Source organism: Schistosoma mansoni, chromosome 3 (assembly GCF_000237925.1).
Source record: "Schistosoma mansoni strain Puerto Rico chromosome 3, complete genome".
Lineage (NCBI taxonomy): Eukaryota > Metazoa > Platyhelminthes > Trematoda > Strigeidida > Schistosomatidae > Schistosoma > Schistosoma mansoni.
In genome coordinates this window covers 18,673,287-18,689,865 of record NC_031497.1, presented here as the reverse complement: position 1 = coordinate 18,689,865, position 16,579 = coordinate 18,673,287, and the positions used below count along the sequence as shown (strand labels likewise).

General features: G+C 37.5%; 2 protein-coding genes across 2 annotated transcripts in view; one reads left to right on the top strand and one right to left on the bottom strand.

Moving 5' to 3' along the window:
- Positions 1 to 411: 411 nt before the first annotated feature.
- Positions 412 to 4,277, bottom strand: Smp_029700 (putative splicing factor, arginine/serine-rich 12 (Serine-arginine-rich-splicing regulatory protein 86) (SRrp86) (Splicing regulatory protein 508) (SRrp508); the record flags this gene model as incomplete). Its single annotated transcript, XM_018799506.1, has 2 exons — positions 4,234 to 4,277; positions 412 to 1,535 (listed from the first exon to the last, which is right to left on the bottom strand). Exon 2 carries the CDS (start codon positions 1,531 to 1,533, stop codon positions 412 to 414), a length of 1,122 nt encoding a protein of 373 aa, XP_018651288.1. The 5' UTR covers positions 1,534 to 1,535; positions 4,234 to 4,277.
- Positions 4,278 to 9,961: 5,684 nt separating this feature from the next.
- Positions 9,962 to 16,579, top strand: part of Smp_138240 (hypothetical protein) — an 11,614-nt gene continuing 4,996 nt past the window's right edge. The window contains exons 1-6 of the mRNA XM_018799505.1: positions 9,962 to 10,119; positions 11,747 to 12,006; positions 12,053 to 12,151; positions 12,197 to 12,358; positions 12,422 to 12,499; positions 15,005 to 15,081. Coding sequence (XP_018651287.1) covers positions 11,794 to 12,006; positions 12,053 to 12,151; positions 12,197 to 12,358; positions 12,422 to 12,499; positions 15,005 to 15,081 — 629 coding nt within the window. The 5' untranslated portion in view covers positions 9,962 to 10,119; positions 11,747 to 11,793. The remainder of the gene's footprint in view (positions 10,120 to 11,746; positions 12,007 to 12,052; positions 12,152 to 12,196; positions 12,359 to 12,421; positions 12,500 to 15,004; positions 15,082 to 16,579) is intronic.

Here is a 16,579-nt window from a genome sequence, read left to right as displayed (position 1 = left end):
TAAATCTGTATACACACCTGAGTCTGCTTTATTAAAGCTATCGCAAACCAAATACCAAGTAATTTCAAGAAACGTTTGTATAAAAAGTAAGTGAAAACTATTTAAATTGAAAATATACAGTACATTTCTACTATGTACACGATAAAACAATCGATTAGTTCAGTTTATGTACATCATTTCTGGCAGTTTACTCGTCAAATTGCACACTAGAAAAGTAACCAATATGAAAAATAACATCCATATGGAATGACAACCGTAATCGTCCAATTCAGCTGAATTTTTTAGTTGACCAAGGAAACTTTTCTTAGCAGAGTACATGAAATTATATTATATACAAGACATTGATTTAAAAAAATTCTCTGAAATTGCTATATGTTAGCAGTTCTCATTATCGAAAAATTTATTCTCTCCTTAACTTGGCGGAGGAGCAGCTTGTTTGTCTTCCAACTTTCGTTTAATTAATGCCTTAAATTGAGCTTGCAATTTCGCTTCACGTTTAGCACGCTCAGCATGGTTAAAATGTTCTAAAGCACGTTTCTCATCGGCTGAATATATCTGGTTCTCTTTACGTAAACGAACAGCTTCCATACGACGATGACGACTACCTGACATGACATAACCTTCTTTTTCAAACGATTCAATCTCTTCGGGGGTTAGACCAATTTCACCACGTCGTGGTATACGTTTACCTTCGGCAATATAAGCTGCCATTGCTGCACCTTCACCTGGTAGTAATGCTCGACCATAATCTAATGGAATTAGGCTGGAATGTTCAGCAGTAGGTAGCATTGGACCGACGGCTTCTTCCTCCTCTTCCTCTTGTGCACGTTTACGTTCTAATTCACGTTTTTTATCCTTCATCTGTTTAATAAATTGTTTCTTTTCATCCTCACTATCTACTTCAGACTCATATTCTGAAGATGGTGATGAAGAAGAGGACTTGCGACTAACATGTTTATTCTTCCGCTTTTGTTTTTTAGGCTTATTGCTCTTTTTCCTTTCTTTTTTATGCTTTTTGGAATGTTTATGTGACCGATGATGGCTGTCGTTCTTTTGCTTAAGCTTTTTATGCGAATAAGAATCCGCACGGTTGTCTAGTATTCTCAAATCTGTTGGGAGACTAGGTCCGAAGGCTTGTCCAGAAATTGTATGTTGGTCGTTATCTGAATCAGAATCCTCTTTAGGTGGGTTTGACTCCCATATCTGTGTGTTTACAGAAGCACCAGCGCGCTCACGCATTTTACGACGCCGCTCCCAAAATTCTGGCGTTTGATGATGATTAAATTCATTAGTTTTATGATGACGACCTTCATTTTTATGACTAATTGACAAAGATGGAGATTTCGATTTGGAATAACTTCCACTAAGATCATGTTTTTCCCTGTTAGAATGCCGACTAACTCCATAACTTCTATGTGCGGAATCAGCATTATGTCTAACTGCATTCTCACCATAAGATCTTCGGGTAGGACTCGAATTTTGTGACTCCATAAAAGGAGATCTGTCATACCTTTCATGATTGATTGTCACCATGTCTTAAGACAATAGAGAATGGAAAACAACATTTGCAAGTATTAATAAACAGAATATTTCACATTTACTTTGACAAGAAGTCGTATAACTAAAACCTCTTACTTAAAAATGTATTCGCTTGGAAAATCAATAGACTGTGTCTGAAATACTACTTAGGTGATGATACGCTTTCAATATGATCATTATTTACTTTATTTGAACATATAAGTATTAGTACAAGGGGGCACTAGATATATAGGCGCTACACAAAAAAGTGTCATTTCATTTTAATTGTTTGAGGGCTATGATACTGCCAAGGTGCCCAGACCGAAGTGGGTGGTTTCCTTAGGAGGCCGCACGCGGAGCCTTCGACATAAAGGCTTAATCCACAAGGTAGTGGGGCATCATAAGGAGATGCAGTCTCGTGGTAGTCGGTGACCGACGATTGGTTTATACGCCATTTGTTCCCTCAGAATACTGGAGCCCGTGTGCGCCATTGGTTTGGAATCAAGGTTTTGCAACTCCCCTAGGTGGACCCTCTTTATCCACCAACCCTGTTAAAGTGATGAACATTTGCTTTTCGTCCTCTCAAGTTCGTAAACAACGGTAATGCCGCGAGAAGGCAGTGAATAGGACTTCGCTGGCAGAGGCTGTATACGCGTGGCCGTGTGAAAGCATTTCGATGGAGAGGACGGGCCCTCCCCACTCTCGGCCGTACCAGGGCATGTGGGGTTTTAAAAGATAGGATAAATACACTTGTATCGTGCTATTTATTTCTGAACATTAACTTCAGACATTCTAGGATGCAGCCAGAATATCTACACTCCAATGAATCATAAAAACCAGTAGTTTGTGACTTCTAAGAGACCCGTATACTCATGACCTACCGTACATATATCACACTTCTCATAAACATGGAGTATTGTAGTCGGTGTAAGAAAACTGCGTGTTCAAGTGACATAAGGATGAATATTTAGGAGTATTTCCGTAAATTGATAAAGGGATAATTAGCTACCGATTTATAAGTGGGATCGTAAGTCAATAGACTAAAGTAATAGGTTTATACGACCACATAAGATTTGAAACTAGATAGGAACGGTTACTTATTGAACTGTCGATTTACTATTTATTTGAACACAAATATTGGTACAAGAGTGCACCAGGACTTCTCGACTACTTCAGTCTGCTCACCACCCAAAGTGAGTACAAGATTAAAATCCTGCCAGTCTTGTAGAAATACTTTGCACTTCGAAGATGCAAAGCACATACCATACCTACGAACACTGATTGCCAATTAATTAAGTGGCTTGGGCATTATCGCACAGTAGGACAATATCATACGCATACTCAAGGTCGAGAAGTCATTCTCCAGGCAACAGATCCACACTGCCATTACTTACACCCATCAGAGCTGTTTCCAGAACAACATCGATAGCAAAGCTGTAGAGGAATGGTGAGATTGGGCAACCCTGCCTAACCCCACTGCTTGAATGGAACAAGGGAGAAAGGTGGTTGTATGCCCTCACTCTGCCTGAGGTGTTCGTATATAGGGCCTTTAAAATGTTAATAAACTTCTCAGGCACACCCTTCCTCAATAGACAATCCCAGAGAGCAGTCCTGTCCAACAAATCGAAGGCAGCCCTGATATCAAGAAACACTACGACTGTTGGCCTGCGATAAGTATGACGGTGTTCTAACATTTGGCGGAGGGTGAAGATATGATCAACGCATCCTCGACCAGAACGAAAACCAGCCTGCTCCTCGCGAGTCAATCGTTCTCGGGTTTTAAACAACCTACGAAAGTTTGGACGCAATCGGAAGTAGACTTATCCCCCAATAGTTGTTACAGGAACAACGTGAACCCTTTTTAAAGATAGGGACAACTATCGACTCATTCCATGACGTTGGAACACTCTCTAGCTCCCAGACCTCTGTCTATAAAGCCATTAATAATAATAATGTGGGTTAACTAAATCGTAATACAGATGATTTAAGGCTACAAATCTTTAAATCTGGGACAACAAATTGTCTCGAATGTGGTCCTTAGCTTGGCCCAATGGTACCTTAGAACCACATTTCATGTTCGCGTTTTTATTTCAGTTAGAAGAAATAGATGCTTGTGTTCTTAAACTTTATTTTTCTGTCGCTGTCCTGAATTTATTTATTTATTCAAACGATTGAACATTGATACAAAGGGACCAGAAAAATATTTGTACGCAACACAGAGTACACCTTCGTATTGTTAGGACTATTTTAAGCTAAGAGTTATAAGGTCAAAAAACTATTCCCTTTTAGTGTTATGTAAGTTCGAGACGATTCAGGTCGCTATCATGACCAAACAAACTACCGGACTTTAATTATTTGCACATACGTACATTGCAAAAAATTTTGTTAGCATCTTACAAACTCAATACGTTTAAAAGTGTCGTTCACAAACACAAGCAATTTGAGCGGAAACGAATGGCATACTGAACTCATGTAATGGTCACAATGCCTGAAGATGATTGACGAGTTATTTGGAGATCATAAGATTATAAAGAAAAAAGCTTTTTGATGTGAATAACTCGTCTGTAACTACACATGACATGTAATGTGGTTATGATACGGATTTTCCAACACCTGGACGAACTATTATTAATACTATTTAGTTGGCATAGTAATAAACCTAAAACTGGTTTCCACTTATCAAAACCAATCTATTATCCGAAGTATAAGTCTTACCGAAGGCAGTTACGCTGAGCACAACTAAGAAAGTAGCGCTAAAACCAAATACAGCGCGACCTAAATGGTCCAAATAATTGTGGACGGAGTAGAAGAAGCTTTCGCTTAACGGGCTTCCGTGTCTAGTAGCAGTGGATCACCAACACCTCCAGGCAGGAACCTAGGTATATTATCGATAATAGAGGAAAAACATAAATTGGTAAATCATAATAAGATGTTGTCTTTAGTCCTTAAGAAGATATCGAGTTTCCTCTTAAAGGAATCCTGGAAGGTCGCTTGAACTAGCTCAGATGGCGGCGAATTCCAGCATTTGACAACTCTTAATGAGTAGAAGTTGTGTCTACAGTCTGTCCTGCTGTATCGTGTCTCCAGTTTCTGGATAATCTTCCTCTTTTTATGACACAAAAGCCAACAAATAGCGTTACGGGTTGCAATCACTTCACAGAACGAATGATTTCATAGAGATGTGGTCAAGATTCAGCACTTATATTATCCAGAACACTGCTTATGAGTACTTAGGGCATGTCACGCTAGCCATGCTTAAAGATGACACAGAAATTCAGGGTTTGACGACACATGTGTCCGTAACACCGTAATCGCAGGATACCAGTCCATTCAAAGCAGTGGTCAGAGATAAAGGAGTTTGAAAACATCCTTGTAAAAATTATGTGTATCATAGAGTACTCACTAATAAATCAGGCTCAGATTTCAGATTCGGATTTGTGTAGTGAGGATAGAAGACCTGTGGCAGATTTCAGTACCTCTGTAGTGTGTTTCTTTGAGTATCTAGTCTTCTCTTGAATGAACGTGCGGACATCAATGCTTCGGGCAACAGTTTCCAAGATCTGATAATTCGGTGTGAAAACCTATATGCCATGGGTATCTTGATCGTTCTGGGCTTTTATACACTCCTTATATGTCCTACGAATCGTCCTAAACTGGTAGGAAGAAAAAGAGATAATTTATTTGGTTCAAAATAATTTCTTAGTGTTTTATACATAAAAATTAGACCACTTCTTAATCTGAGGTAGGACAGATTAAAGAGGTCTAGCGTTTCAAGCCTCTCTTCGTGTGATAAACTCCGGGGCATTGGGAACGCTCGGGAAGCTACCTCTTTTACTTTTTCCAAGATATTCGAGTCACCTTTTAAACAGGGGATTGCAGCCTGAACTCAGTTTCCAAGTTTGGATCTTAATAAGGTTATATATACTATAGTGAAATTAGTAGTATCTAACTTGGTGATTGTCCGTTTGAAGCCCATAGGGTTCTAAACCCCTTAGCTACAACCCCAAGGCAGTGGACCGTGGTCTTAGAGTCGTGACTCACTGTCACTCCGAGATCCTTATGAGACCGGACAACAGGTACAGGCACTTCCCCTATGCCGTGCCTATTAACTTTTGTGTCCCCAAAGTGCCTGTAGACACACTGCCGCTTTGATAGGCATCAAACATGTTTTTAGACCAGCTAATCGGAATAGTTAAGTCTGTCTGAAGTGCGCATACATTTTATTTCGGGCTCACTAATTTTTGCCTGGAGGTAACCCTCGTTCTATTGATAGAAGAAACCAGAAGAGTAGTGAATAGGTCATTGTTTTTTGATCGTGGGCCAGTCACAGTGGAGCGGGAGGTTATCTGTTCAAACACAAAAAGCTTTTCAACATTCAATATAAGACAGTAGGAAATAAAACGCCCATAAGAAATAAGGAAGTGAATGAATACTGGAGCTCTACTGTCTAACTCACATTGGCTTTGAATGGAAAAAGAAATGAAAGGAAGAAAGCCATAAGCGATATGCACTTGGTTGGCAAATCATTGGTGAACTCCCATTCTAAGTCACAAAATACACTACCAAAGTCTGATAGTAACAGAGAACCCCATCTTGGCCTGACTGAGAATAATTTATTCCCACCGAATATTATTGTGAGTAATTTGCTAGAGTCAAACGATCCTGATCCAAAAAATTGGACACGCGCATTATTTGGAAAAGCTCGGACAATATATCCGTAGCATCTTACCAGATAACCCTAAAGGAGTTCATGACAAAAAAGTGGTAAGTGTAGGTAAGAGGACCGACAATAGTGTTGAACCCCGACCATATAAACTCCTCAACGTAATCCTGAGGTCGGGGAAGCAGCGTGATTTTCTGTTAAGTAGCGCTCGTAGTCACGACAATTCTGACATTCCAGTAAGACCTGATATGTCTCTTGAAGATAAAATAGAAAGGAAATGGCTCTAGCTGAACTAGAAGCCCGTCGACAAAACAGTGAGGAAAATCTCCGATTAGTGGGTTTCCGAATAGTCAGGTCTTGGGAGCGAACGCTACCAAGGTCTGTGTGAATAGACCGTTCTCCCTAGGAGTTTTATATGTCGATGCTCGCGGTCTAAGAAATAAATTCTATGGTCTAGGAGTATCAGTGGACAAATTAAGGCCACTCATTTTAGTTGTGACGGAAAGTTGGTTAGTCAATGACTTTGACATTACTCCAGAATTATCCGGATACAACTACCTGAGAAATGATAAACATGGATGTAAGAAAGAAGGTGGCGTCCTTTTATACACAGCCAACAATATAAATGCCAGCTCCTTTGCTTGCGAATCCTATGATGGCGAAACTTGTGAGGTCATTAGCTGTGAGCTCACTCTCAGATGTTGTACATTTACACTCAATGTTATTTATCGCAGCCAAATCTGCCCAGCTGATGACCTTATTTTAGAACACATTCAGCTATGGAGTGTAGATAACAGATGCTTGATATTATGAAACTTTACTGCACCTGGTATTAGTTGGACTGAGATAGCCAGAGTAAGATATACAAATTCCTTTGACAGTAGGTTCCTAATAGCAGTAATGGGGTATGCATTAGTACTGCATGTATCCAAACCCACACGTTTTGGTGTAGACCAAGGTTCTTCTCTGTTGGGCTTGGTAATCACTCATGCGACTGAGGATATTGCCAACCTAAATATTCTTCCATCGTTGGTGAATAGAGATCACGCTGTCTTGTCATTCACGTTTAGAGCCAGTGACATGATAAACGATCAGGTTAAGACTCGCTCAAATGTATAGATAGCTAACATATTAGCCATCCAGGAGTGCGCTGTTAAGACAGATTGGTCAGTAGATACTAGCTCATCAGCTGAAGAAGCATGGTCTATATTCAAAAGCAAGTTTATTTCAGTCACGTCCTTGTTTATACCACACCTGGTACCACGTAGACCGAATAACAGTCCACCATTTTGAACCAAAGGAGTCAAGAAACTTCTTGGACGTAGGAAAAAGTACCGTAATATGTTCATCTCTACTGGCTTAGAACAGCACAGGTCCAGTTATTTTAAAACTAGGAATGCTTGTAAAGCGTTAATAGGTAAGACTAGACGATCATATGAAAAACAGCTGGTTAGGGATTGTAAAAATAGTTCAAAGCTGTTATTCTCGTATATAAAAAGGCAAACACAGAGAAGTGATGGAATTCATCACTTCTGTTAGTATTGGTAAGAGATGATGTCGGAAAAGCTGAAGCCTTATCAAAATATTTCAGTAAAGTATTTTCTATCAGTAATGAGGAATGACCAATGATTGATTGTGATTGTGGCGGCTTGTTGATGAACCCTGTAGTTATTGAGAAACGTACTGGCTTAAGACTACTCCAGCATCCCAAACCTGATAAGCCCATTGGGCCTAGTGATACTCATCCTAGGATTATGAAAACCCTATCAGATGTAATTGCTGAACCTATAGCCATACTGTTTGATATGTCTTTGCGGCAATCCAGACTGCCAAGAGATTGGAAAGGCGCAATAATTAGTCTGTTGCATAAGGCAGGGAGTAGAGAGTTAGTAACTATCACCCCACTGGTCTATCCAGTGTAGCTGTAAAACTAATGGAAAAGATTGCTGTTATAAACTATGTGGAAAGCCATAATTTTTATCCAGGGAACAACATGGTTTTCGGAAAGACCTATCGTATTCTACAAATCTTCTCACTGCAAGAGAAGATTTGGCTGCAGCAAAAGATTGAGATATCCCTTTAGATGTGATTTTCATAGATCTAAGTAAAGCCTTTGATAAGGTCTCCCATTCGGGTCTTAAATTAAAACTGGAAAGTTTTGGAATCCATTATCATTATTATTCAAAAGCATCTTATGGGTACATAAGTGCTGTGAGGGAACCATTTCGGGTTTCTTCAAAAATGCAATAATACACAATTTTCAATAATGCTAGCATTACATTTGCCATGTTTGAGAAAGGAAGGGAAAATAAAATAAAATATTAATAATAGAATAGTAATAATAAGTCAGGTTCTGTGTAATTGGCAATAATTTTGAAGGAAATAAGGAAGAAACTAAGGAAATGGAAATAAAGGAGACGCGGAATACGTAAATATCTTAATGCAGAACAAGAATAAACAACTATGTATGTATCGCAAAACGAGCAATAGAAATAATATAAAACAGAGTAAATTAATAAGTAAATAACTTATTGTTGCGGTAAGATATGACGTTAGAATAAGTGTTTGTTCGTTCAGACATAGTTTTGGGTGATGCTATGAAAGCCTCAATTAAGTGCAAAAGATAATCAATATGTATGAGGTGTATATGCATAGTGAAGATGAAACGAGTCTGATAAGTTGAATTCAGCGTACCTCAAGTTATTGTCTTAATCCGAAACTTCGTAATCTTAAGAATAATATTTATTTAGAAGGAAAAAAAGGAGAGAGAGAGAGAAAATAAGCGAACAAATAGTGAAAGGGTCCAACTGTGATCATAATAGTGTAATGGTTATAGACTTTTGAGACAAACAAATAGTTTAAAAAAATAATAATAAATAAATAAGGAAAATCAGAAATATAAGGTCATGGAATAGATAAGTGACTTTCTCCATGACAGAAGACAAAGGGTAAGAGTAGATGGAGCTCTCTCATCGCTGGAACCCGTAAAAAGTCGAGTTCCACGAGACACAACCCTCGGTTTTCTTTTCTTTTTACTTTATGTAAATGAATTACCAACTGTAGCTAAGTCATCGGTTCTACTCTTCGCCGATGACATATAGATGAGACCTTTTTACACTATGTCGGATAGAACGGTACTACAGGATGATCTCGACTCATTGGTGGCACGGATGGGCGGATGATCACCAGAAGTGAATCCTAACAGGAGTGTGGTGGTGCAGTTAAACAAATCTTATGATTCGCATCACTACATAATATGTGGATTCGTGTTACACAAAGCAAGAAACCATAAAGATTTGGGAGTCATGCTAGGCAGTGATCTCAAAACTCCTAGTAAATGTAAGGCCGCTGCTGCAAAAGGCTACAGGGTATTATAAGCTGCTCGTAGGTCTTTTCAGTATTTGACTGAAGAAATATTTAGATTATTATACCCGACTTCTGTGCGACCGCATTCGGAATATGGGATCCAAGCAGCGAGTCCTTGTTTCAAGTATGAGACGGATATGCTGGAACGAGTCCAACGACGATGGACTAGAATGGTAAAATACTATCTGGTCTATATTATGAAGACAGACTGAGATCTCTCAAATTATTTCCGTTATCTTACCGTAGATTACGGAGTGATCTAATATTGGCTTATCGTATACTGAACGATGACATTGGTATTAATGTCTTATCTTTTCCTTCAGCCTAGGACCGATCACTTGAGAGGACATTCGAAGAAAGTTCGAAAACCAAGATCAAATCGTCCAAGTCTAGAGTTCCATTCTCGCACTGATGTAGCGCGAAATATAAACCTTAACTGCTCCTCAAGGTCCTTCAGGGTTATCTCCGCATATTTGACGTTCGTTTATTAGAAAGGATAGTCCAAACAATACTCTCTAGATGCAAAGCTAACGAGCTTATAACTTGTAAACGAAACAGTTTAGTCTAAGATTGTAAGTGTTTGATTTTGTTGTGAAACTCACCCATCCATTCGGCCAGATACCATCTTGACGTTATAGTTAATGCCAGTTCATAATAAAAACCCTGAATCTTATTCCTGAACCTAGTGTCTGTCTGTTGACTTTATTCCTGACAACTCACAGCGACTTATAATTCTCGTTTGACCTTAGAATGTAGACGACCAATCTCTCGATTTCTGGAAAAAATGTACCAATTTTTGTGCAGTTTCAATGAAAAAATATAACGACATGAGATATAAACCAGAAAAATTTCCACACTTCCTCAAGTTCAAAAGGTTGTGTGCTCATGCTCAAGGTCGATTTAACGTTGCTCTGAAGACGTGCATAAGTCGTAGTCTCACTGTTATGTCATGTAAAAATGCCTGACTAGATCACATTCGTCTCATACAGCTTGAATTAACACTTAACTCAAATCATGGTGTTGTTCATACGAAGGCCATCTCTGCAGCCATTAGTCTGCACTTGGATAATAGTTTGTATCATCTTAGTTATTGACTCTATATTGTTTGAGACAGTTCCGTATCGTTTACCTAGCAACTAGTAAAGTCTTTGCAAAACCTCACTCCTCATCTGTTTTTAAACAATAACTAGGCGTAGATTTTTATGTTTTTCTTTCTGAGCGTCAGCGCTAGCCTCCTTGCTGCTCGTTCTACCAGATAATAAACGAATGGGAGTTGTCCGTGTGTAGCATATGGTTTATATTTAGTCTGTCGTATTCCTTATAATCCCTCTTCTCCCAATAAATAGATCCCACGTTTCATTTCGTAACAACTCTTAAGGAAAGATTGTCGAGTGAGTTAAATATATAGAGAATTACTGTGAAATATGCACAAACTTTGATAGCAAGTCTCTTAGCTAGAGAATTCACTCAGGAAACGGGGTATTCTCACTATTTAACAAACCCCTCAAAAACTTTCTAAATGTTTACTATGGTACCGGTCACACTGGAAAACTAGATTTTTTTTTCCTTCGACTAGTCTCACCGAGTAATATATTGTTCGTTCATGTCTCTTTAAGATCAATGCAAAAGTGCGTGACTATTTTTCATCTGTTGAGGCAAAATATACGTTACGTAACATTGATTTGGGATGAGTAATTTTCTTCAACTTGTTTGTGAAATCAGACAACAGTTTTACGACTACAACATATCTGTACTCTTGTGTATTGCCTTCATTCATACCACCAAATATTGTCTTTATTTTGTACTACCAGCGTTCTCATTGCATGCATCATCCCCCTTAGAAACCATAACACAAACTTCACACAACTAAAAAACATGACTAAACATTTGGTATAAACCTATGTACCTCTGGTTAATCCATTTAATATAAATTAGATGGAATGAAATAAATGAAAAACTAAGTTGTACGGTTATCACACTAGCTAGTATACTGTTGGCTTCCTAACTTGACGCATCACTGGAAAATAGAAATTCAGATCACAGCAAATTCATACTTCTCAACAAAATAAAACGTGAGCGTTTTGTCAACGGTTAGGTCAACGTTAAGTTGGTTATCCAGTAACAAGTATTCACAAATAATTTGGAATTATTTAAATCACCTTTGGCTTAAATGGTTCTAACCACTTCTCTTTTTTTCAGAAAAACCTTATAACATTCTTTCGTAACTGCAGCTCTTCCTTTCTTCAATGAATAATAAAAGGTCAAACGATGTTAATATCATTCCTAAATCAGATATTCGTCAATTGATTAGAGCTACAAAGCCACAAGCTCAACGGACCATTGATCATCCTCATGCGAGGTATAATCAACTCGGTCGGATATCATGTATTTTATGTGGTGTGCAAATCAAATCAGAATTTGCTTGGACTGCACATATACTCAGCAAGTCACATAAACAAGTGTGTGTTGTTTTCGTCTTTATTTTTCGAAAAAAAATTATTATAGAACGAACTACGTGGGGTCCAGTTGCCTACTAAACGTCCTGCCACAGGAACCAGGACAATTGACGAGGTAACCTGTAAATTGGCAAAAGTTGAAAACAAGGTAGGTGTGTGGAAATGTCTGTAATGTATATTTCCATATGTACAGGTTAAGTCAGACGAGAAAAATTCGGATGCTAACCAACACAATGACTTACCAACGTTAACTTCCAGTGGAAAGATATGTGAAAAAAATCCTGCAGAGAGAAAAATAGAATCACAATCTCAACTCCCAGAAGGTTTCTTTGATGACCGATATAAAGATGCAAAAGTATGACACTATAATAAAAATGATTCTTCATGGCGGCAATTCCACTTCTTTTTTGTTTTATAGGTTCGATGTGTTCCATATAAGGATAAAATGGCAGAAGAGTTGGAACTTTTTCAAAAAGAAATGATTACTCTGGAAAAGGTAATTTGGTACTTTTCACTGTGATGTCTACTCATCCATAATAAATAGAACTGTATCATCAGGTATAAATTTGTTTGCTCAGATGCGAACTGCACTTACTGTTTGGTGGTGGTCAGTACTATTACTGGAATTTCCAGCATAAGTTACGTAGATTGAGTGAGATTTTAACCTCAATCCAGTAGTTTACCGCTCTTATTCCTAAGCCATCGTTTTAAGGTTGTAACGTATTGTCTATAAGTCTAGTACTGATATCATTGAGATGATCTACTTTTTACCCCTATTCACTTATGTATTTAGAGAATATAACATATTTTTCTTCCTCGCACGAGATGTTACTGTACTATGATAATATATGGTGAGCGGATAACCGAGTGTATAATACCGCTAGATTTGGTACTCGAACGATCAGCTATACACAGACCAGATCATGCCATATCAGATACCCATTCACTACTAAATATAGAACACCAAAGTATAGACTAAACAATACTTTCTTCTACACAATTGCAAGCAGTCACTCAGTGAGTCCAGAGTAAAAGTCAATAAGAGGAAACGAAATCACATATTTAGTAGTCAGTAAGTTGAGTGCCCCTTTGCCCACAATCAGCAACCAATCACACTTACTTTTAATACCATACATCAAATTCATGGAATACTCTTGAATTTTATTGTAGTGATAACTGGGGTACCGTTTATCCTTTAGTATTAGTGATCGTTCATATGTATATAGTCACCTTTTTAGTGTTATAATATACACTTCCTATGATATACCAAGTTCACTACACAAATAAGAGGACTGAAATAAGTAAGAAGGTTTAATTACCAAACCGAATTATAATGTACACTCTCTCTTTCTGTATATATATATATATATATATATATATATATATATATATAATGTAATTATCTTTTTGGCTTGGGCAAGAACATGTAGGCTGAAAGTTTGAGTGAGTTTGTAGTCGAATTCCTCCAACGGCGTGGTTTGTTTATAAGACCTTGCTTACCATTTGGCATTAAAATGGCATGTGAATGCAGGAAAATGATGATTTCACATCTGCCCATCCTATTAATTTTATAAATTATTAGAACTTTGTGCCGTCGATATTCTACTTTATGTACATTAGAATTTTAGTCATCTGGTGGTTGGTATTTTATTTATTTATTTGGGGCACCCGATATATATGCGCCGCACAATTCTCATTTGATTTGTGTGAGAGTTGGTAACTAATTGACTGTCTTTAAGCCATTTGTTCATACTAATACACTCTTCCGTATATCTTCCCCTTCAATCCTTAATCCTATACTGTCTGACAAATCCTAGAGGAGTTATGTTTGTGTCGTTAATTATTTAAAAAACCCATGGAAATTGTACAGGACAGGAGACAGATAGGTTAGGAGAAATCGTTCGTTTACAGTATATTCTTGCAACTTACTCTTAGTTCCCCCAACATTATGCATTGAAGCAAGAGGTGGTTGTCCATATGTAGCAACAGGAACTAATTTCTATTACTATTCTTCACATGAGGAACTGTAGGTAAAAGCCAAATACATGAACTTGTGCTTGATTTCTGAATTATGTTAAGAAAATAATTCAAGTACACCTTTCTTTTGATTGCCCGATCGTATATACTGCCTTAATGTGGCTGTCGAGCTTGAACATCGTAATGACCCAGTCGAACTATATTAAGTTGAACACTCCTTCAGATCCTACCATGTCAAGGAGGTCGTTTAGTGAGCAGTAAGATTAAAGGCAGCGAACTCAAACCTGATGATAAAATCGTACCACCAGTAGTATAGTAGCATGATGTAAGATGTTTCCTTCAGATAACCATCATCTGCAATAACTCTACCTTCCTGCGACGGAAAGAGGGGTTTTGAAAACTCCGGCCTTAAAATAGCAAATCTTAGCTTGCCGAATGACTAACACATCAAAAAACCACTTTATAAAGGCTATATGTGGTCTGCTCCAAGTAGCTCTCCTTTAATCGATCGAGCCATGCTTTCCAGCCGTCAAGTACACCCTTGACCAAATTTCCTGTTCAGATCCCTCAAGAAGAAGTATCTTTTCAGTGTGGGGACAATCGGTAAGTAACAACCCCCCTCATACCTCTAACAGCACTTGAGATCACCTTGTTCACTATCGAAATCCCCTCCCTCCAACTAGTGAAATATCAAATATGTTGTCATATGATATTAATTTACTTAATAAACAAGATAGCCGATTGAACTATGATTAATTTTAATCGAAAATTAGATTTTTGAAAAGTCGAATCCTCTTGGCTTATCTATACATGCTATGCTTTACCTCGAATTCAAACAATAAGTATATCTGTTCTGATTTACGGGGCATTAAAAAAACCTAGCCAAACTATATCCGCATGCTTCAAATTTTGATACGTATTAAAAGCTGAATATTTCTATTTCTATTATTATTATTATTATTATTATTATTATTATTATTATTATTATTGTTACCTTAACTACTGATAAATGAATATTTTTCAGCACTCAGAAGAAATCATGGAAAAAGAAAGTGAAGCATCAGTATCTGAACGAAATTTAGCTGAGATAAATGAACAAATGTAAGTCAACTTGTTTTAACAATAAAAATTGGATTTGTTGAATTGTTTCTTAGAAAGAAATTGATTAAGTAGTATCAAACTGTATTGAGATTTTGTGATAGTGAAATTTTGAATAATTTTCTCTCTACTATATTTGTTACCTATTTGATTGGATGTCGATAAGTAATCGATCTTAACCCAACATCTATCCATTATTGACTCCTGAATCACTTTTTATCTTACTCAATTAGTCAACTTTTATCTCATAAATGTATGAAATTTTGTGAATATCAATCTCATCAATTTCCTGACCGTTGCTGCTACTTTAACGTTGTGGTCGAGCTGACTAGTGTTGGGGATGGTTGGAAGAGAGTTAGGGGCGGCCAAACCAAAACGTCTCATCAGTCCATAAAGTCACTAACTTCAGGTCTGAACTATATTGGTAGATGCAGACTACTTGATTGGGGTTCGCGCGACTATCGTTACTAGTGGTTGGAGACTCTGTGTGATATGGCTCAAAATTGATCACGATGGTGTAGGTGTATACACTCTTTATCTTCCCTTAAACCGTGAGATTAAAATTACTTTATACCTTTCCTTTTACTAAGTAATTCTTTTTCCCTGTATCATATCCTTATATGCAATCTTTTTTTATATATTACTACCATTGAAGTAACTATTTCTATGAACTTAGTATTCATCTCATTGTATTAATGAGGTATAGCAACTTGGACCGATGCATATATGTGTCTGATCCCATGTTGTAGATGACTAATGACTGACATCAATTTACGACCGTTTTCTCTGATCATGATTGCAAAAGCAGGTGGATGGCTCAGCGATAAAGTATTCGATATTTAACCATTAAGTGTCAGATACGAACCCCATCCCACCTACTTCAATTTTGTTAACCGGTTGCTATTACTCACCAGAAGTTACCGTATTTCTCGAAAAGTTTTAACTAATAGCTACTGGACCTCTGAATTTCCTTAATTTTACAGCAATATATTTCACACTTTATTATGGATTTTAACGTTATCTACTACCAAAAACTGTCAAGATCAAGCCATAAAGTACCCTGATTTCTAAAGCCCACATTTTTGTTTTGTGGTGTTTACCTTTCGGGATTTGTTTAGCTAAAATTCAAGGATCAGATTCCATAGATCAATCATACGTGACATAGAACCGTGCACTTATGTGCACTGGTTCAAGTTGCCACCATACTATGTTAGCATAGTGAAACGGAATTACGATAACAACTGTCAGGGTAGTAGAAATAGCGACAACATCAATGGTGATAGAAATAATTAGGCATGAACAATGGGATCCGGAAAGAAGGAATAAATTCACCGAATAAAGAGTATGGAATAATTTTTACCCCATGATATAAGGAAAGATAAATACAAAATTCTCTTCAGGTTCTACAATTATATATCCAAATTAATAATCCGAAAATTTGGCCAGGTTAAAGGCAAAGTACATCATTTATTGCATGTATAATTTAGGAATGTCAAATCTT